Source organism: Centroberyx gerrardi, chromosome 7 (genome assembly GCF_048128805.1).
Source record: "Centroberyx gerrardi isolate f3 chromosome 7, fCenGer3.hap1.cur.20231027, whole genome shotgun sequence".
NCBI lineage: Eukaryota > Metazoa > Chordata > Actinopteri > Beryciformes > Berycidae > Centroberyx > Centroberyx gerrardi.
In genome coordinates, this window is record NC_136003.1 from 14,695,863 (window position 1) to 14,718,956 (window position 23,094).

General features: G+C 43.3%; 1 protein-coding gene across 1 annotated transcript in view; it reads right to left on the reverse strand.

Annotated features, from left to right (window-relative positions):
- Positions 1 to 23,094, reverse strand: part of cacna1aa (calcium channel, voltage-dependent, P/Q type, alpha 1A subunit, a) — a 90,664-nt gene that overhangs the window by 24,395 nt on the left and 43,175 nt on the right. The window contains exons 20-34 of the mRNA XM_078284510.1: positions 20,818 to 20,868; positions 19,780 to 19,915; positions 18,746 to 19,374; positions 18,165 to 18,514; positions 17,856 to 17,991; positions 17,457 to 17,586; positions 17,312 to 17,371; positions 16,875 to 16,981; positions 9,114 to 9,213; positions 8,300 to 8,460; positions 7,702 to 7,842; positions 7,350 to 7,551; positions 6,021 to 6,185; positions 5,396 to 5,506; positions 3,112 to 3,195 (exon numbers count right to left, since the gene is read on the reverse strand). Coding sequence (XP_078140636.1) covers positions 3,112 to 3,195; positions 5,396 to 5,506; positions 6,021 to 6,185; positions 7,350 to 7,551; positions 7,702 to 7,842; positions 8,300 to 8,460; positions 9,114 to 9,213; positions 16,875 to 16,981; positions 17,312 to 17,371; positions 17,457 to 17,586; positions 17,856 to 17,991; positions 18,165 to 18,514; positions 18,746 to 19,374; positions 19,780 to 19,915; positions 20,818 to 20,868 — 2,563 coding nt within the window. The remainder of the gene's footprint in view (positions 1 to 3,111; positions 3,196 to 5,395; positions 5,507 to 6,020; positions 6,186 to 7,349; positions 7,552 to 7,701; positions 7,843 to 8,299; positions 8,461 to 9,113; positions 9,214 to 16,874; positions 16,982 to 17,311; positions 17,372 to 17,456; positions 17,587 to 17,855; positions 17,992 to 18,164; positions 18,515 to 18,745; positions 19,375 to 19,779; positions 19,916 to 20,817; positions 20,869 to 23,094) is intronic.

The following is a 23,094-nucleotide window of genomic DNA, read 5'->3' on the forward strand; positions in this document are numbered from 1 at the left end:
TGTCACAGCCAAATAAGAACAAGAGGGTGGTTGAAGGACCAACAACTAATTACAAAAAGGTCATTAAATGATAACTCCATCTCTTTATAATCGTGCATATTATGGGGTACTCAGTCTGACTATGTGCTTTACACACTTTATTGTTTAGGTATATGAGCTAAGACATCTAGGTGACAATTGAAATTAATTTTGACTTTGAGTGAGAGTGTATTGTATGTATGTGTATGTGTTTTTGTTTTGTTTTTTTAACAAAATCTTATTATTGATTTATGTACTATTATAAGCCTGTAACGCAAAGTCCTTCAACCATTTATCACAGGACACAGCAGAAGCTTGGAGTCCTGGACTCCAAGTGCTCAAAAAGGGATTGGCAGCAGGCACATGCAGGTTCCTTCTGCAGTCATGCTAGTACATTATGGTGCGTGTGCAGCGTGTGTGTGTGTGTGTGTGTGTGTGTGTGAGAGTGTGTGTTTGTGTGTGTGTATGGGTTGTGAAAATAAAGGGTTCCTGCCAAAGACATGCAATAGGGCAGCATGCATCACTTGTTCACTCTGCCATGGGCAAAGCTTTGGACTCGGTCACTCTGTCACTCTTACTGTAAAGTCTCTCCCAGTCACTGTCACTGTGTGTGTGTGTGTGTGTGTGTGTGTGTGTATGCACCCGTGTGTGTGTGTGTATGCACCCATTATGGCCAAAGGATTGGTGTAGCCACATGGCAGACACAAATTCTATGCCAGTATTACCATATGGTTTACACCATCCAATGCATTACACATTGAATGCAAGTGCTCAGTAAAGTATGTATGGGTTGGATTTATGACTGGATGGAATACAGTGACTGGCAGAGAGGTTAGTAAAGTCGGCAAAATAATAAAATTTAGCAAAACTCAGAGGTCACTCAGGGGCGAGGGGGTTGGGGGTGGGAGGGTCAAGCAAAACATGCACAGCTCACAGCCACAACACGGGGGAGGAGGGAGGAGGAGCATTAAAACAGATGCAAGAAAATAAGATCTCCAAAAAATTACAAACCATCTACATGTGGATGTTGCAGATGTATGGTTTATAGCGGCAAATTTTTGGAATTTTGGTTGATTCGAAGAACAACCAGAGCGATTGACCAGGCCGGTCGTCATGGATGGACACACAGGTTTCATAGTGCATTTTGATTGGACGGAATCACAGGAAGTAGTAGGTGGTGGGGGGAGAAGGGGACGGGGCGAAGTAGATTACAGTAGATCGCCGTTAAGTTTGTGGACGATTTAAAGAAAGCATGTAAAAAGATAAAAAACAAGAAAGAAATCAATGGTCATTATGGAAACAAGTTAGGACAGCAGCAAGTTTCTGTCGCAGCACCTCTGCACATTATGAACATTCATACAGCAGGGATACAAAGGACCAAGACAACAAATGTACTGAATCTAAATTAATGAACACGACTGTCAAGTCGGTTGACAGTTCAACCAGTGCAGCAACAAATAACACTAACAAGTAGTCTTTTGAATAGAAAAAAAGCTGAACATGCGTTCTATATCTGCTGAAATGGCTAGCAGTCACAGCCAAAATTGACCAGTATTTGGCTGGTTGCTATTATAAATTCAAGCATTGGAAAAGTCTTGAGTCATGAGTATCCACTGCTTCCTCAGACAGATCTGGTAGGTATAGGGTGCAGGTTAGGCTATAGGGTGTAGACTGTAGCTCTTGACTCTAGGCTAACAAACACAAATCTGATTCTGTCAATCTGGGATAAGCCTTATTGACTAGCATTGAGTAAAAGCTGTCCAAGAAATGTATACAACTTTTGAATACAGTTTATAAATTCCATGCCCACCAGGTCTATCTGTAATTTCCCATACTTTCAGTAAGTAAAGAAGATACAATTGTTACAATAATATACTAGAAATAAATAAAAGAATGATATACTATAACATGTTATTACACAAGATGATCAAAATAGGCTACTGTAAATATGCACATTTACTGTTCCAAAACACTCCCCAAATATATGCTCTCACACACATACAGTACACACACTCTAGTAGGCCTACACATACATAAACTCTTAACCAATGTCATGGCTAACTAAATAGATCACTCTGGCCAATAAAATAACCTTTTGTTTACATAACTGGCTGGTTAATTGCTCACTCAGTTTCAGCTGCAGCTTTTCCTATAGAGGGCTTTCAGGTGACATAATGCGCCCTCTGGCAGCCATATTGGAGGTCAGTTATGTTGATAGTACTAACCTCCTTGACTACAAGTTGCATTATGAACATTAGTTGCTTTGCTATGTTAGCTTGCTGGCTAGTTAGCTTGCTAACAAAGGCAAAAAACAGCTGTTTGGTAAACTGAGTTGACACACTGTGTCACAGTAGTCTAAATATGGAAACAAATGTACCTGATCAGACCATTCACTTTTAGCTGAAATGTTACTGAATGGATCCATATCCGCAACTTGTATCTTTCAGATATCTCTTTTCTAGCCCAGTTGTTATATATATTTAGCCATTATTTACGCACGGTCAATTCTCCAATGAACCTTCAAGATGGCGCCAGCCATGGTTGCTAGGAGATTTGTGACGCAACTGCAAAGCCTCTATTGGCCACCTGGGCTCCAGCCTGATTATATGATTGGCTGTCAGGTTGCTTGGCGAAGCAGCGTACTGGCTCGCTACAGCGAGTCAGCATGCTTCTAGCCTTGGTGTCGGTGGCTCAGTGCTGGCTAGCTGGAGCCCGGTCGCTCCTCATTCCACCAACTGGGACAATTATATAAGACTTTCAAGAGATGTTCATGCTTGACTGGGCAACGCAAGACTCAACAGTGCAACTCCCTCTCTCCCTCTCTATCTCTGCCTCCTCCTCTCTTGTGTCTCTACTGTAAGTATTTTAAGACACTGTGACAGATGTGCAAGCCCATAGACGCATGCTTAAGCCCACCCAAGACATGTCCATGCTCACTTTCTCTCACATACACTCATACAAATACACTTTGACAAACATCACAAACACAATGTCATGTCCATGTTTACAGTTTAAACTCATCAACATAGTGTGCAGCTTTCAAACACATACACACACACACCCACACACATGCCTTTGACCCCCACCACTTACCCCAAGCTCAGTGACCAGGATGTCAGTAATGCTGCCCAGAACTGTCACACAGTCAAAAATGTTCCAGGCATCTTTGAAATAATTCTGTGGACAGGACAAGAGAGACACGAAGGGAGAAGTGAGGAAGGTGAGAGAGAGAGGGAGAGAGAGAGAGAGAGAGAGAGAGAGAGAGAGAGATGAAAGAGAGAGAAGAAAGAGGGGGGGTGAGGTGGAAAAGGGAAGGTGAGAGAGTGATGAGATGAGAGAGAGATGAGTGGGGAGACAGTAAAAAAGTAGAAGATATTAGAGAGGGAGAGGGAGAAAGAAAGAGTGACAAAGGAACAGCGAGGATGAGAGGAAGAACGTTGCGATGGGGAGGAAACAAACAAGAACAGCGAGAGAGAACAAGAGGAAGAGAGCAGATGAAATATTGAAGGGAGAAATGGGCAAGCGAGGAGATGCAGAATAGGCAGAGGACATTGAAATGAAAAGGGAAAGGGAGGCGGGGTAGGAAACAAGGAATATTAATATGAAAGAGAGAAAAAGAGAAACGGCAGCGAGAGAGAATGAGAGAGAGAGACAGAAGGAGAGAGAGAAGAGACATGTCAGTGTCAGACAGGAACAGGAGAGAGATTAGATGAGACAAATGGACCATCAGTGACGGCATGTTGGACGGACGCCAGCAGACAAGCCGAGGACAAAGTGTACTGTATCAGAAGACTACATCGGCCCTCCAGCATCACATACTGTACATCACCAACCAAAACAACACTACCCAAACACATACACACACATGGTAAACATGATAGGTTGGGGTTAATTATTTCAACTCAATAAAACACTGACGAAAAAAAGAAGAAATGAATAACTTGCTGTATAAATAGGGTTTTGCATCCCTTCTCTATCATTAATTCATTAACTCCATCCCTACATCTGCACACATTATTCCTCATGAAAAATACAGTTGTCCTACTCTGTTTCCTATTCTATTCTGTTCTATACAACAATCACTGCAGTGCAGGATGAGACGCACATATATACGGCCTTCTAGTATAGTTGTTGGAAATAGAGATAGACTTTGGGGGCAGGGGTGCACCAGAGAGGAAGGCCATGGGACAGTGAGGACCGAATGCTGGCGAGTGTGAGGTTCCTTTTTGTTTGCTCTCCTACATATCGCCTGCAGCCAAACTGTGCATTAGACAGGGGGGGGAGGGAGGGGGAGAGAGCAGGGGAGGCAGCTACTGAAATAAACCACCTTGACATGCACACGCATACACACACACACACACACACACACACAAAGGCCTCTACGGTCCTGTGTTATTTGTGTGTGTGACAGTGCATGTATGTGTCTGAGTGCGCTCTTCCATGTTCATGCCCCATCCTGCTAAATCCCTCAAAATCCTTGACTCTTCTTTATACGGCTTCCCCCTCCTCTAATTATTCCCTCTCTCGTTCTATATCTCCCAACATTCATTCTAAAACTATCTCTTCTATCCAGTCCTTTCCTCTCCTCTCCTCCTCCTCCTCCTCCCTCCCTCCCTCCCATTCCTCTATGGCTCTGGTGACTGCACACCTTACTGCTGACTACTGGCAGTTTTCTCTTTCTCTGCTTCTCTGTTTTCCTCTCATGTTCTCTCTCTCTCTCTCTCTCTCTCTCTCTCTCTCTCTCTCCCTCCCTCCCTCCCCATCTCTCCTTTGCTACATTTCCACACCATTTCTCCCAAAATATGTCCCTGTTCTATTTGAGTTATTATATCATTATTCTGATTTTACATTCTTTGTCTGTCTATTTTTTTTTAGACCTTATCCTTGTTTATCTCCACCACAGCAGCTTGAGCAAGTAAAAATTGTTATAATAATAATGATAATTTTATATTATATAAAATAGAATCATCCAACGGAATAGGGATAGAATGGCTCTCCAAATTATTCTGGGAGAAGTTGTAATCAATGGTCATTGGCCAAGTTGCACTGTTTTAAGTTTAATGTTTTCCCAATTAAGTAAATCAAACTAAATAAGTCTAAATAAGACTAAAAATAGGTAGTAGTAATAGTTTTGGATGTGTGACTTCCAACCATTGCAAAATAACATGTTTTTACTGCACACTACCTGTAGCAATTAAAATCAATGTATATGTGATACTGTGTAATATTACAGTATGTTGTTATGAATATACCTTTATGTGTCTTCTTCTTTGGATGGTTTTATTGGATCAGTTGTGCTGATGCTAATTTTCAGCACTTTGTGGCAACAACACTCACATACACACACACACACACACACACTCCCACACACACTCACCAGTACTCCAAAGGCGATGATCTTGAGTACACACTCCATGGAGAAGAGCGAGGTAAACACTATGTTCAGGTTGGCTAACACAGCTTCGTAGGTGTCAGAAGCTCCGTCGTACTATAAACAAACACGCACACATACACACGCACGCGCAGACACACACACACACACACGTACATACACGCACATGTATGCATGCACACACACACAGAGCATGCATAGCCATGCACACAAATAAGTGTGCATGAATGTACACACACACAAAGACGCACACAGACACACAGACACAGACACACACACACACAACAGAGGACAGGGACAGAGAGGAGGACGGGTATAAAGACATGTAAAGAGGCACTCACACAGTTCAGCACACCCAATGGACAGCAAGACATATCTATTAAAATTAGTTTTTCACAGAAAATAGTACACAGCAACATCAGAAGAACCGGAACTTGACGATTGTGCAAGACAGAATCAAATAGAGACAGAGGGAGAGAGAGCGAGAGAGAGAGCGACAGAGAGAGAGATGTCAAATTGAATCGTTAATGTGCAACATGTAAGGCCTATGTGTGTGAGTGCGTGTGTGTTTCTATGTGTGCCATATGTTTGTGCTCCCAGAAGCTTGTACCTTCATCATCAGGACGATGGTGTTGAGCGCGATCATTGCCATGATAGTATACTCAAACGGCGGCGACACCACAAACTCCCACATGCGATACTGAAAGCTCTGCTTGTTCTGGGGCATGTGTCGGGTCAGAGGCCTGGCGTTGATGGCAAAGTCTATGCAGGCTCTCTGTGAAAACACAAGCAATATGGGGTCAGTGACACTTTTACTCTTCCTGCAGACTGCTAGTACTCACATCAGTACATTAACTATCCAATGGCACAATTTGAACTTGTGCATTGCTAGAATGTTGTTAGTATGTGACTGGCTGCTGATGGGCGATGTTGCTCAAACATTCAGCTGCTGGAAACTTTTCACTCCCATCAAATGAGGAAATGAGGCAACCTTGGTCAACATCAACAGACATTTCTCTAGCTGTAGAAAATAAATGGACATCTGGTGAGTGCTTTCTGGTGTTGCTGGTGGTGTGTATGAACAATTAATAAGGATGCGCTCTTTTCATAACATCTGTGTGTCAAATAAGGACCAGCACATCTTGTGGTATTATCTAACATAATGTGTTAAAGATGTACCAATTGAAATACATATGGACACAATGTGTTGCTATTAACAGGTGAAAATAATTAACACGATTAACACAAAGACAAAAGAGTGTTAAAAATATATATATATACAGGAAAAACTGTCTCTCTCCATTCCCTTCATCTCCTCTAACTCCCAGGTCTTCTGTTGTCCCCCCCCCCTTCTTTTTGAACTGCAGCCCTCCATCACCGTGACGTAAAATTTCTTTAGCCCTTCCTTCATCCCCCTCTCCCCAACAATTCCCCAATGTCTTAGCCCCTCTTCCTCACACCCTCCTCCTTCCCTCCCTGTATCCCACTCATAGGACATTATTTTCTAAATTCCTTGTCTTTTCTATAGCTTTTGGATATCCCTCAATCTCTTTTTTCACTGTACTCATTCCTAAATTCTACTATCATCTCAGTCTCCCTCGTGTCTCCCTCCACGGTGTTCCTCCATCTTGCCTCTTGTTCTCTGTCTGTCTTTGTCACCACGTCCTTTTTGGTATACCTCAATCATCTTTTCTCGACGCATTCATTTCTCAGTTCCACCATCATCTAAATTTCCCATCTCCTTCAGTCTTTCTCCCTGTGTCCATGATCTTCTCCTGTCTTCCCTCTCTGCCTCCATCCCTCATCTCTTTGTTCTTTGATAAGCTGTAGTTGTAGTCCTCCATCTTGTCTTCTTCCATGCTCCCTTCTTCCTTCCTTGCTTCCACCCTCCCTATGCTCCTGACCTCCATCCTCCTTCCCTCCCTTAATCCCTCCTCACCTCATTCTTTTCTAAGCTGTAGTCCTCCATCATCTTGTCTCCTTGCTCCTGGAAGGTGATGATGATGAGAGCCACGAAGATGTTGACGAAGAAGAAGGGGAAGACCACGAAGTACACCACGTAAAAGATGGACATCTCCATCCGGTACCCCGGGCTCGGGCCCTGGTTCTCATAAGTCGCATCCACTGAATGCTTCAGCACCCTGGAGAAGAGGAGGAGGAGGGGAGGTGGTCAGAAAGCGTGTGTGTGAAGTGTGTGAGGTACGAGACAGCATCAGATTAAAAAAAAATCAGGCGGGAATATATTTAGAAGTGTATGCAAGTGTGTTTCATGTGTGTAAACGTATACTCACTGCGGCCACCCCTCTCCGGTAGACACGGTGAAGAGGGTGAGTAGGGCCCAAGCCACGTTGTCGTAGTGGAAATCGTACTTCTTCCACTCCCGCTTCTGCGCCTTCACTTCGTTATCACGCTCATAAACCAGATATTCGCCCCTGAAATACACCAAACACATCATCAGTCCTGAGAAGACATAAGTGAAGGGAGAGGTTGCTTCCATATGTGTCGATGTATACTCAGGGTTTATTGACACACATTTATGTGATAAAGTTTGGATCCACATAAATCTATGGCTGCAGGTTGCCAGGCTGCCGAGCAGTCAAACAGTTGCTGGTACAATTTCCAGTGCGAATGGCACCAAATTCTGCAGACGTGGCCATGATCAAGTGAACCTAGTGTGTTCCAACCTCCTGGATAGAAATTGAACGATAACTACAAATAGCCAAATACTGTGATAGAACATACAGTTGCTGGTTATACTGTATGTCATTGCCTAAAAATAAACTGTACATATACAATGAGCCATGAGAGCCATGGATTATGGATAAGGAGGCACAACTTAATATTAAGAAGGTGGTTCTAATGTTTTCTACACAATGGGTGTTTCCTGACCTGCAGTCGCGCTCAAACTCTTTGGATTCATCAGTGCAGTAAAAGAAGCGTCCCTTAAAGAGCTGCACAGCCACCACAGCGAAGATGAACATGAAGAGCATGTAGACAATTAGGATGTTGAGCACATTCTTCAGAGAGTTCACCACACAGTCAAACACAGCCTGGGGAGGGAGAGAGGGGTGGGTTGGGGGGACAGAGGAGAGAGGGTCTTTATTACATTGAAGAAACACATTGGGTTGCGATTATTTGTGCCATTTTCTGTCCCCAAATGAGTTTACGTGAATGCCTACTCGGAGAGGCACAAAATGGCTGCTGCAAACATTTGGGAACTGTGGCCCAATTTTTACTGCTGTTATGAGGTAGGTTTGCATTTCATTGTGTGACTTACTGTATATTAAATGGTTTAAACAGTTTGAAGAGCTTTAATAGTTCTGCTTTTGATAAGGGCAAACCACACAATTGAATATATTTCTTCAGGTGTTAAATAATACGCACATATTGAATACAATAGTTTTGAAATATAAACACCATAACTGTTGCTGATAAAATTCTGTAACACTGAAAAATACTTCAGGTTGTTACAAACAGCTTCTATTATGCATTTTGCAACAGTAAGTTTCCAAAAATAGAAACTTGCAGGGTCTAAAAGAGATGGCTGATGTCACCTTTTAATTTAAATGGTCATTAGTGGTGGTTAAGATTTCCGCGGGATTATCCTTAAGGAAACAGGTTATGCACAGTATGTAATGTATATAATAATGAATGAAGAAGACTCTAGTTTTCCTACAGTCGACCATGGTGTCCCTGAACGTACCTTGAGCTTGGGAAGACGTTTAATGGTCTTCAGAGGTCGTAACACCCTCAGTACCCTCAGAGACTTGATGGTGCTGATGTCTTTCCCCTTACTGCTCCCCCTGTACATATGTGCACATACACACACGCAGACACACACACACACACACACACACACACACCACACACAAATGAAGAGAGTCAGAAAAGGAGAGGCGAGTGCAGGGGATTGATGGCAGCTTAGTCCTCTTGATTCCAAAATGGCAGTGGGCAGCCATTCCTTGATGGTAGCTGTGGCCGAGTTAACTCAAAATGAGTAACTGCGTCTGGGTTAAACACATAGCAACACATGCAGCATTGCTATTATATTACCCTTCAGCATTTCCGCTAAGTGTGACGTTAGCATTGTTGCTACATGCTAGAGTTAAGTGGTATTTTACAACTACATGCTATGGGAACAACTGATATCATTCCTATCTAAATGCTAACTCTGCCTGTTTAACACTCCGCAATGCATTTCAATGCTATATAGAGATGGCTAAAGACTCGGCTTGAACATGCCCAGCTAATGGTGCAGTATACTCATGCTGCATTGAAATCTTGCTTTCCATGCTGTAATATCTATTTTGTCAATAGCAGATTGAGTGATGGAGAACTCTGTGCTACCCAGAGACATTTGTAGAGAGAGTTTAGTCATGGTCTCAGCACAAGACACAAATGACCCCATAAATATTCTTGGATAGCAGCTGACTGTGAATTTAATTTGAGCTTTGAAAGACACTCAGTTGTAGCTAATAAAAAAGGCAAAAATACCCCCTTTAGCTTCAAAGATGGGTTGCAATGTGGTAGTGCCACAATGTTGATAAAACTAGCAAAAACTTTAATGGGTAAATAGCCAAACTCTCTCTTTTGATGACTCTACCGCTGCATTTCTACAATCAGTCCTGTATAAACAACTAATATGCCAAGTCTCCAAACCCCAACTAAGATAAGCTGGTTTCATAGCATTGCTCAGACAGCATGGAATCTTGTCTTGTAGGCCTGTTGGCAAAGACAAAGATATTTTAGCAAGCATTTCTTGATTGAAATGCTGAGCCAAACCTCTTTCTTTTTTGGAGGGGACACTGTGGATTACTACACGTATGGGCGAGGAAAAAGGCAAAACTTAGCTTTTGTTCCAATGGCGCTTAAAGATTTTCACAAATCTAAAAGCTCACTTAAAAGTAAAGAACCCCAAGCAAGCCAGCCAGTTAACACACTTACTATACACTCATTACTGAGTGAAATAGCTAATGAGCCTCTAAACAAACAATATAGCAATTCACTGACACTAACTAGCCGGCCAGTTAGTGAATAAAAAAATCTAACATGGCCTGTTCCTTAAATAGTTAGCTATTTAGGTAACGGCCACTGTATTGCAAACCACATTAAAACTAAGTCGTTAGCAACAAGCCAAATTTTAGAGTCGTTTTGACTCCCTGCCCTAAGAATTCTCAGAAATCTTCCCATATTGCCAATAAATGTTGGGTGTGACCAGATTAAGGTCAAAGGTGATTGATAGTGAGCCCTAGGGGTGAAGGCTGTGTGTACAGCTGCCTGCATCTTACAGCTGTTATACCAGATGGTATGCTGCTGGTGGTTGTGTGTGTGTGTGTATATGTGTGTGAGTGTGTGTGCGTGCATGTTCATGGGCATGTGTGTGTGTGTGTGTGTGTGTGTGTGTGTGTATAAAATAGACTAATTTTCTAGAGTGTTATATACATAGCCTTGTCTGTGCATTTGTGTGGGAGTGTTTACATGAATCATTGCATTTATCCAGCTGCTCTCCTGCGTTTATTGTAGGCAATATTTCCCTCAAATTCAGCCTCATGCTGCTTTGTCTTCGATTTTACCGGAGCGTTTGATTCAAGCTCTGTTCACATCTACTGCACCCTTGATTGATATCTCTGATTTACCCCTAATTAGCTCAGGATTCAAATTATTTAGTTGAGACTTGAGGTTCACTTGAGGTTTAGTTGTGTTTGAGTCAGAGCTGGTCCATGGTGAACGATGGAAAAAGAGAAGGATAGACACGTACAGTAGTCAACTGTGATGATGGATGGACAGGTTTTAAAAAAGAAAGAGAGGAAAGCTTTGTGATCGGAAGAACAGGCACTGAGAGTGCAGAAGGAAAAAAAAGGAGGAAAGGAAAAAGAGAACTTTACCCGCCGCCGCCGCTGGTGGTCCAAACGGAGAGATGAGGAAGGGGTGAGAGACAGCAAGACAAAGGGAGAGAGAGAGACAGACAAACACAGGGTGGGAGAAAGAGACAGACAGAGAGAATGGGACACAGAGAAAGGAGGGATTTGGAGGAAAAACATCCATATGAGAGACAGAGAGAAAAAAAGGAGAGCGCAAGGCCTGCGTTTTGTTAGATCAACCCTCCCACCTATAACTACTAAGGACTATTGCAACCGAATCCAACATGTGCCTGCATATACACACGCAACCACGCACATTCACATTTTGGACAAAAAGTATTACTAAAGCACAGCACCAAACTAGTGCCTTCACCTCAGGCATTTGAAACGCGACAGTCATTTTTCAGTTTTAACTGAAAGACTGAAATGCCAATACATAAACTTATTTTAAATACATGATGACTGATGGGAAAAATATCAGACTGCGATTCAAAATGTCAAGGTATCCCTTTAATCTAACCAAACATGGTCAGTTAGCTTGCGAACGGCTCTGCCTTGGGAGCCTGTTGGGACATGGAGCTCAGTCCTGCTTCAGAAATGTGCAGGACAGCGGCTCAAGCGGTCCGAGATACCAGCGGCCCTCAGACTAGACTAATTAGATCAAAGGAGTGATAAACATCTCCAATGAGAGTGCTCAGCCTTTCTGGAGTACTGTTTGATTTCCTCCAATTGAATTAAGGCACTATCTGGATGTGTTTGAGTCTGTTCTGACTCTGTGGTTTGGATCTCCCCATCGGCCATCAGTGTCGTTAACCCCTATCGTAGCTAAATCTGAGTTTTAGACTTGATTGGTTGAACTGACTGAACTGATTGCTTTGCAAGTTTGCCCATATGTTCACATATGGCGCAGAATCTGTGTTTGTGGGTCTGACTACTTCCTGCAAACTTCACAAAAATTCACTTTAAAGATTTTAATTTGCCTGACCTACGTGCATTTGTTTTACTATCCCTGGTACTTTTGAGTTTGTCTGTAATGACATGTTCTTTCATGATAATCTACTGTTTTCCTGTCCTCTACTTCTATCTCTACTGCGACCATTATGTCGCTCTGTCTATTTGTTAGTCCATACTTCCCATTTCCCTGGGGCTACGAACGCAGGCCTAACACAGAGAGAGAAAAAATACAAAGACATAAAGTTGAGCCACATACATATAAATATGTAACACTTCCACAAAGAGATTAGAGGACACACGAGTTAGTGGCACAAACACACACATATATAAAGACGAACAGAAATACACACAAGTTCATGTGTACCACATACACAACCACATTGTGCAGAAATTAGAGGACAGAGTGTTAGTGACATACACACACAGATAAGAATGAACAAGAGAAAGACTGGAGTAAAGGCCAGCCCTGAAGATAGGGGGCACCACCGCTAGAACCCTGGAGCACCTGCCATGTTGCGGACACTCTCGTGTCTCGGATAAGCAACTCCTCATCTTCATGCTGGTCTGGAATCAGACACCTGCTACCCCTTAACAGTGTGCTGTGATTGTTCAAATTTGTATCTTACACTCTAATCTTATACTAGCTTGCTATACTGTTGAGATTGTACTTCATTTGTCAGAAGGTTTATTACATTCCCATGTCCTAGGCTTGCTAGCATTGTGAGCATTCTCCATACAAAGGAAAAATCCACCATAAAACACTAACACTGTTAAAAACAGCTACTGGTGATGTACCTTGCATTCCAGGGGACATTTTGGTGTTTGGTGGTGTATTATTATTATTATTCCTGCAGATAATTGGCCAAACATAGACAGCGCATCAACGTCATGTTGAGATGTTTCCAGCGCAGCTACAACAGAGTTTGAAATTCTAAAGCTATCTAAAACATCAGCGGTAAACGTCAGGTTTTGGTGTCCGTCCCTCAGAGTGAGAGCGAACATTTTACACCAACGTTGGACGATAATACAGGTAGAAATCCATCGCAGAAGAGGCAGAGATACCAATTTCTCCACCGACAGTAGCCTCAATAGACCATAATGCAATGCATAATAATGCAAGTGTAGCCACAATTATAGACATGCCCCAATGTTCACAAACTAGCTAGCTATCTTCATATGCTCATATGCCCACCACTGATTGAAAGCAAAAAGGTCTCTTCTCTGGGGGTTGTCATGCTTGGAAACATAGGAAATCACTAACTGAAGTAGAAGTAGATGAGGCAAATTGAGGGAAAGCGAGTGCACCAAAAGTAAATTGTAAGACCTCATCACAAAATAACTCACGGAATGCATTGAACATCACAAACTGATGATATCTAACAGTATAAGAGTATCCGAGGGTGGATTTTTTCCTTTAAGGTAATGGGTACTGGTGGCCGCAAGCTTGGTCATTAGTTTGTGATAACTATTGCTTTCTCCATATAACGACAAATGTCTGGTGAAGAAAAATAACAGTAAAAATCAACAAACTGCAGTAACATGGCATGGTTTGAATAGGGGCATAAGATGTCTTGTCCCAAATCCGTGTTTGGGTGTAACTTCTTTTATTCCTCACATTCACCCACTGTCCAGAAAGAGCTATTGTGAACATTGGTGAGGCCAAAAGGGTGAGGAGGAAGCAGTAAGAAAGATGTTGGATATCGCACATGAAAGGAGAGAGGGGTAGAAGGATGGAGAGGGGCACAGGAGGGAGGGGAGGGAGGGAAGTAGGCACAGCCAGGTTTTTCTCTCAGTACCTCTTTAGGTAAGATGAACACCTTTATTCCTTACTGCAGTTCAGTTTCCTCAGTAGGGAGAGTAAGAGATTTAAGCCAAGAGAGCTTAGGAACCGAGTGAACAAGACCAAGGGCATAGGGAGCAAGGGGTCAAGGGGATAAGGGAACAATGAAGGGACAATATTATAGGTTAGCATGCTGGGAAAAATGCAAAGTGGAGGGATTTTCTTTGGTTTACGCTTGGCAAACTCCTTATCAGCTTATGACTCAAAGTCATATATCCAGGGTTATAGTCATACCAACCATAGTTTATCATATGCATTATGCAGAATGCATTGAATTATTCATGTTAGTTAGCCATTCCCATTCTCATATGCATGGATACGGAGACCTGATGTGTGCATGGGTGCACACCATCCTCATCCACAGAGTCTATGAGACTTAGGCTCAATTCCATTTCGTTTCACTTCAGCCACTGAAATCTAACTACAGAGCTGAATTTTAATTGAGAGATTCTCACGTTGACTCTTTAAGTTACAACTTTCTATCTCAAAGTTAGGATTTAGCTTGAGCTTTGAATCAGGATCAGTTTCTCATGTTTCTCACGTGACTGAATTTCAGGTCAGATTCTTTAAAGACATGAAATGGAATCAAGTACAACCTTGGCATCCATATATTTCTGCAGATCACCTGTGTAAGAGTATGTGTTGGAGATGGTTACAGCAGCACCATCACAGGCATTTGTGTGTCAGTGCAATGTTCTATGTGTGTCTTCAGTACAATGTTCTATGCAATCAAATTAATAATTTATGCAGTCATACAAATAATTTTTCTCTCAGTCATCCATTTGATTTCATGGTCCATAGGCCTATAAAGCAGACCAAAGGAAAAAGTCTACCAAAACAAATCAGTGACATCATCTTTAGGCAAACTCAAGATCCAGAAGCTTCTGAGACATTTAAATACTCCATCATTTCTATAACATATATTTAATCCTGATGCAATAGCTCCTGTCCCTGAAGGTACTTATGTTCTACTGTATATGGATAAGGAATTATATGACATGAATTAACATTACAGCGGACATTTTGTTCCAAACTGTTTTTTCTTCATGTCTTCAGAAGTATGGAATTGTTCATGTGTTTGTGTTGAAGTTATTTTTTACATACGTATACATACATATTAAAGGGATACCTTGATATTTTGAATTTTTCAGAAAACAAGTCTCTGTATTGACATGGCTTGTTAGCATTGTTAACATTTCTTTTGGAATCTGATGAGTATCATAGCGGTAAGTTAGTATGCAGCTAGTAGTGGTTGCTTACTTGGACAAATGCTCAGAAAATTTGACCAATAGCCACAGTACTGCGGTCCTCCATCAAACTTCATCACACTGTGGTAAAAAAAAAAATCATCTCTGTTCTTTATGAGGAAGCTAAATTGTATTACTGTTAAAATTTAACTTGATTTGACGGGTGTATCTTTACAAATAAATCTTGCATAGTGCAGCTTTAACTAACAGCTTTCAACAACTTTAACTAGCAAGCCGAATAGCGTAACGTTACTGTATTCTCCAGAGAAGAGATCAACTAGGGAGCCAGAGAGCGGAGATCACATTCAAATAAACTGTTAATTAATTGGGTCTGTATGTCATCGCCACAGATGTGCCATGGGACTGCAGAGAATCTGTATTTGTTTTTTTTCTACAATGTGACAATTATCTGATTAAGAAAAATAACAGATTGAAATTCAAAATGTCAAGGTATCCCTCTATGTTAATTTATAAAGTGCCCAACAGAAACAGAGAGGATGATGCACACTTGCATACACCAGTCCCATATGCATGATTGGTATTGATCATAATGACTGTCAGTACTATATCTCTCTAACATACTTAAACTGCATTCACATAGAACCAAAACTTTCGCTTTGGGATTCCAGTATCCGTTGGTTCTTGGTTGAGTCTTCATTGACTGAAGTCCCACCGATCCGTCCCGTTTTATATTCCGCCCCACCATCCGAAAGCATGACAACAAATCCTAAAATCCACAACTCATGCTTAATCACTATACTTTAACCTCTAACTCTTTAAACTCTATCTTAACCCAGTTATGGAACATTTAACTGTATTTTATCCCCGCAGTCGAGTCCTACTCCTGGGCGTGCAGAATAAGGAGGGTTTAAAATACCTGCTCCGACGTGGAGAAGGGTGTGGAGTTTTTGGGAGGGAGGGGTGTTACGGCTCGGCACGGCCTGGCTTGGCCTGGGCCCCCTCCGCTCTAGAACGGCCTGGGCACTAAAGGGTTACAGGTGCAGAGGGTGGTCCTCACTCCTCACGGGAGGAAGAAGAGAAGGATAGGAAGAGGTTGAGGAGGAGGGGGGGAGCGTCGCTGGTGACGAGAGAGGGGCAGGGGGGATACTAGGAAGAGGGGGTGTTTTGTAAAATGTAGGGGGACAGGTGTAGTGAAAGATGGGTGACATTTGGGAGAGGAGGGGCTGAGAGACGGCAGGACCGTGTGAGCGAAGTTGAGGGGAGGGAGAAGGCAGAGGGGTTTGCCAGTTGCAGAGAATAGGCCGTGGGCGAGGATAGACAGAAAAAAGGTTGAATGGAGGAGGGGGGCAGGAGGCCGACAGCAAGCGAACGGAGAAATGCAGAGAGAAAGAGTGGGAGAAACAGAATGAAAGAATAAGTGGGAGAGAAAGACATTAAAAGAAGAGAGAAGAGAGAGGCAGAGGGAGACCGAAAAAAGAGCCATGGATGAATAGAGAAAAATAGGGGGAGGCTGTACTCCAAGGTGCCAGTGAGGCAGAAGACAGGCAGGAGAGAAGGAGGAGCGAGGAGGGAAGACAGGAGAGGGCAGGAGGGAGACTTACGTGAAGGCGAAGGCCACCAGAGCACCACTAACCACTATAAAGTCCAGGATGTTCCACAAGTCCCTGAAATAGGAGCCCTGGTGCAAGACCAACCCCAGATCCACCATCTAACACAGACAGAGAGAGAGAGAGAGACAGAGAAATAATAAGAGAAAAGTCAGAGAAAAGAATCAGAAACTTTGCCACAACCTTACAAACAGAGACTAAAGTATTTAACACATGTAGAATGGGTGTACATTTCCTTCCAATACAATTTCTTTCTCATATGATTAGCAACACATTAGTAGAAATATATTGACGCACAATATATTGCTACCAAATGTACATTCTAAAATACAAAGCGCAGTCTAGTTTTGGGCCCCCTGAGGCGGGGATCGCAAACCTTCCAGAAGAAAGTGTCCATCCTTGGCATAGACAGATTCAGGACGTTTCCTTACCTTTATCAGCATCTCAAAAGTGAACACTCCTGTGAAGACATAGTCAAAGTAGCGCAGAACCTGCACATAGAGACAGAGAGAATGACTTGGTTTTGCTTCATCATTGTCAGAGAGAATAGGACTGTGTGTGGACTGTCTGTCTTACATTGTTGCGGGGGGATTCGGGCCAGACAGGGTCCTCAGCAGCCAGGGCAATACTGCTCATGGCGATGACCAGCAGGATACACATCTCAAAATAACGCAGGGTGCATACGTAGTGACACGCCCGGCGAAACCTAAGAGCACACAAAGGAATTTTTTCTGCACCTTTTTTTTAGTGTGTGTGCATGCAGGTGTTGTATTTGTGACTTTACAGGAGACCCATTTTACATCCAGCATCTAGCTCTGAATCCAAAGATCAATACTTAAAGGAAATGTGGCTTTCCAAGTTGGGTGTGACAGTGCAGACAGTATACACCCCTTTTTGTCAGCCTGTATGAATGGATATCTGTCTTTTTGTGTGTGTGTGTGTGTGTGTGTGTGTGCTTATGACGATTCTACTCACGGGTTGGTGGTGGACAGGATGAACATGGAGCTGAAGGGAGGCATGGGCCTGGGTCCTCCTTCACCTGCCTTCTCATCATCATCATCATCCTTGTCCTCCTTCTTCGGCAGAGGCTCCGTGTTGGCATTCTTATTGACTGGACCAAAGAGAAAGGAAATGTGTTATTTAAGGAAAGAATGAAGTGCATGAATTGCCACATGGCTAAAACAGAGGAGAGGAGAGGAGAGGAGAGGAGAGGAGAGGAGAGGAGGAGACAAAAGGAGAGAAGAGATGAAGAGAAGAACACACACTCATTCTACCTCCCCTTACCCTGCAGTATGGCGTTGGTGGATGGAAAAATGGGCATGTCCACAGCTGTGTAGTCTGGATGGGGCAGCCGGATGATGCTGTTGGCGCGGCGGTGTCCCACGTTCCCATAGCTATCTATCCCGACCAAGCTCCCATGAGTGCCACTGTTAGCAAGATGGAGGGCCGATCCGAAGCCAGGGGCCGGAGTGTGGTTGGCAACCAGGTTGGGGTGGCCCTCGCCGGGCGGGGTAGAGACGGAGACCAGTTTGGTATTCATGAGGTTGTCCATATCCTCGCTGTACTGGCTGTCCTGCCGGGAGAGGCTCTTCTGGATGGGCCGGGTGGTGGAGAGATTAGGGCCACTGCCATCCCTGGAAAGAGGGAAGCAGGGAGTAAGGAGAAATTGGGGGACGAAAGGAGAGAAAGAGGAAGTTGAAAAAGAGTGAGGAAAGGAAAGTGGAGGAGAGGGGAGAAAAGAAGGGATGAAATTCAGAGAGAGGTAATGAGAAATGGAAGAGGAAAAATAGTGGAGCCAAAATATCTTTCATGGTTGTTGCTATAGAATATCTTATTGTAACAACAGCTTCGCGCATTGGACATACTTCCTACGGTGCTGGCACATCCTCTTCCCCTCGCCATCCAACTGGTTGCTGTGGCGACTCCGCCTGGGCCTCCTCTCGCCGCCTTCGCCGCCTCCCTCCTGCTCTCCTCCTTCTCCTCCGTCCATCCCTTTGCTCTTGTGCCTCCCCGCTCCTCCGCCTCCTCCCCCGCCTTCCTCGTCGTCCGCGTTCCTCCGGTGTTGCCTGGGCTTCCTGTGCTCCGGCTGCCCTCCGCCTCGACTGCCGCTCCGGGTGTGGTGGTGCCGCCTGGGGGGCCTCTCCTCCGAGCCTGGCCCCGGGACCAGCGTGGCATCCAGTCGGGTGTGGGAGGTGTGGTGGTGGTGCTCGGCTTTGCGGCTCCGCCTGCTCTCCGTGGACTCGCCCCGCTCCAGCGGAGGCCTGCCTGGACCCGATCCGCCTCCTCCTCCTCCTCCTCCTACTTGACCACCGCGTTCGTGGAGGCGCGTCTGCCTGTGCAGCTCATCAGCAGGGTGCTGCTGGCTGAAGCGGAGGTCTGAGTTGCTGGCGGTGGTCTTGTTGGTGTTGTTGTTGCGGTTCTCATGGGGGTCGACCACCAAGGGCCGATCCAGGTGGGTCTTCATGTCCGGACGGATTTGTCTTGAGTAGTTGACCTGCAGGGAGAGAGAAGAGCAGGAGAGGAGGGGAAGGGGGAGGAAAATAGGGAGGAACAAGACCAGAGAGGATAGTGGAAGAGAAGAGGAAGAGTGGTGGGGATAGGGGGAGAGGAGAAGAGCAAAAGAGTGTTGGGTAGAGGAATGTCAGGTATAATGGGCAAGGGAAGGGGAGTCTTGGATTTAAGCTTTTCTATCCTTGGAGAAAATGAGCAATTCCCTTAGGTAAGAAACATGGATTGGGAGAAATGTTTATCCATATGTTTAAGTTAACCATACATAAATAAACACCAGATAAGGCACATGTAACTTCATCATTGCCATCACTTGTGTACACTGATAGCACAAGTCTAGGGGCCAGCGTTTTGCCTTTACATTGTTGTGCTCCTCCCTCCCTGTCCTTGCCTTCCAGCGGTCGTCGGTGTCCAGCTCGTTATAGAGGGCCTCGCGGCTGGATGCCAGTGTCTGCTTCCGCAGCTCCTTGGTGCGTTGTTCCCACACTGACTTATTGCTCCCCCTGTGGTTCTTCTGCTGCTCCTTACTGCAAAGTGAGGCAGGAGGGAGAGGGGTGGATTAAAGATCTGTTTCAAGGCATGTATTGCTGCGCAAACACACACACACACACACACACACAAAAACATGACAATGATGTGACAACCAACACTAAAAATACAAGTACATAAAAGAGCCAGTACACCAAGACACACTGGGGGCCACAGACATTTAAAGGGTCATCTGGCTGGACCTATAGAATAAGGCAGCTCAACAGAACAGGGTTTTGGGTGTCTACACAGTTTGCCAAAGCACGGGGCAGGACAGCCCTACTTTGGGAAACCCTGTAATGACACAAAATGGAGGATAACACTGAGGCAAGGTCAGAATTTGACATATTAATCTATAATGAACCCCCACAAAAACTGCGATCCAAACACAAAATTTGCTTAATGGACTTTCTGCAGAAGAAAAAGCCAAAATAGCACCCCAAAATCCCCACGGACCTTAAGAGGACTATGGTGAAGTCACTGGGATCACAAGAATCTGTTATTGGGTTATGGTGACTGAGCAGTGATTTTTACCCACTCGATACAAAAACACCCTGAACCAATGGCAGACTCCCATAACGTCAATGACCCCTCCTCTCTTCCCCTCCAAAACCTCTACCAGTAATCCACTTTAACTCCCTTTTCTCCCAGGGCCAACAGTCAACCACAGTAAAGCGACAGCCATACTGCGAGATGCAGGCAACAGAAAATATACTCAGAAACATAAGCCAACGCAAGTAACAAGAATTTAAAAAAGCCAGGGATAGAATTCATAAAAAGTTAAGAACAAAGGGACAAGGAAAAGGAGGGTGTTCTAAAAACAGGAAAGGAAAGCAAGGGATGGAAGTAGAAATCAATAAAGAGAAGGGAGTCATAAATGAATAAACAAATAAATAAATACCAGTCCAGAAAGGGGTCGGTAGCGTTGTGACGCTCACTGTGTACTTTGTTGCTGAGGAGGGAAACAGCTGGTGAGTGAGATGGCACAAGAGAACACCAGGAGGATTTCATTCCAAAATGTGATATCCCTCCACCATGTGAAAAATTTGACACCTACCCTGAAAAATGATCACTATCATTACCATGCAATATTAAAATGTGCTACAAAAAGGAATTACTAAATTCATTAAAATGTATTCTTAAATGTAAAAAAAAAAGTTATCGACTATCTTAGGAAATAGTAACAGTTTTGAGGAAGCAAAACGGAGGAAACTTTTTCCCCAAATGGGGTATACAGCATTTTGGAATGAAACCCTTCACACACACACACTCACACAAACACATGCACCCACACACATGTGCACACACACACACACACACACACACACACGCACTCACCTCTACTTATCTCCTCTCATTTCACACTGCAGTTTGTTCCATCTCTGCATCTAAAACAGTCCTATTTATTTTTCTCTGTCCTCCTTTTTGCAATCTCCCAAATTTCATCTTTCTTGCATCACTCTCCACTTACTCTGCATGACTACTGCTGTTTTGTTCGGAGCTTTCTCGTTCTGCATCCCTTAGAATATCTTTCTCAATCCCTAGCTGTATCTCTGATATTCTTATTTGTCTGTATTTTCCACTTGCTTTTTCTCCCTCAATTTAAATCTCAAAATCTCCAGCCACGTTTCTTCAAGTGACTGCTGCTCCTGCTCTCCAAATCCTTCTTCTCTGTCTTCCTCTATCAAGTTTTTCTATTCTTTAAAATGCACAAGTGCCCATCTGCCCTTTTCTCTTCATGAATTCATCACACTTGTCTCCCCTCTTTTGTGCCTGCCCCCTGTAACGATTACACTATTAAACCATTTCTTCACTTTCGAAAAGCTTCTACAAATAATGGTGTTGATTCTACATGTAGAGACCTTGTGTTTGCCACTGTGAACCATCAATAGTATCAAAGTGCACTTTGCAAAAATAATGCACTGAAATATGCATAAATGGAATATATTCATAAGCCGATGTGTAGACGGGAATAAAAACACATTAAAGGAATATTTTACCAACTTTTAGAAACCAAATCAGAATATTTTTTGTTTCGTAAGATTTTAGCGCACAGTGTAGTTTATGTCTAGTGGAGCCTACAAGCTAGTTTAGCATAATCTCAAAACTGTTAGCATATGTGCCGTGGTGCATTAAATACTGGAAACACAGAGGTGAAACTGCTACCAGCTTTCTAGTAAATTGATTAAAAAGTGAATCTGCCAAACTGTTATTGTATTTCTTTAATCCACGTAGACTACATGGCTGTTTAAGGCGGCATTGTGTCATCATTACGAGAGTACTAGTTAGAGTTATGTAGCCTTACAACTGTGTTCCATAGGTTTTGCGTAGCTTTCATGGCGGCCTCCTCCCTGAATCTACCATAGAATATCTCCTTAAGAGATTCTCCATGCACCACTGATGTCCCCAACTTGAAAATCCCTGCTTGGAAAAACCAGGACCATCTCAATTGGAATTTCAATGCCTTCCCTTTTCTATATTGCAGAAATGAGGAATTTGGATTTACACTGATACAGTGGAACATAACGTATGGCGCAGACATACAGACATGGTTTTGTGATATACCGTTTAGTTCAAGAAAATCAGCCAATTAAAATCTAATCCAAGACTCTACTTTCTATTTACCTCTTTTTTTACTTTTGAAACTAAAGGGATTAAGTGATATATAGAGAAGTCTGGCAGTGGCACATTTCTTATAGTATGTCTAGTTTGTCAATCCTCTGGAAAAGTGTGGAGGCAATTTTACCTGTAGTATAGTATAGTAGTGTGCTGTATTATAACACTGTTCTAGGATGCAAATGTAGCCTTTCTACCCAAAACAAGCAGTCAAACACACACACATGCACTCTCTTGAAAAAGAAATAGTTAATCTTAATAGGGCTACCTGGTAAAATAAAGGTTAAGTGCACACAGACACAAGTGATCACAACACAGCAAAGTAGGTGCATACAGTCTCATGTAACAGTGTGATTCCTGAAATGATGAACTGTAGTGTGCATGTCTATGTATGCATGAATCCAAATTTCACCCTTGTGTCTGTTTATTCACATATGACGGTGATCTGAGTGTGTGTGAATGTGTGCACACATAGGATATAAAGAGGCTGACACAAATATCAAAGCAGTAAAGGTTAAAATTGTGTGTGAGTGGTGTGTGTGTGATATTTCCAAGCAGTCTC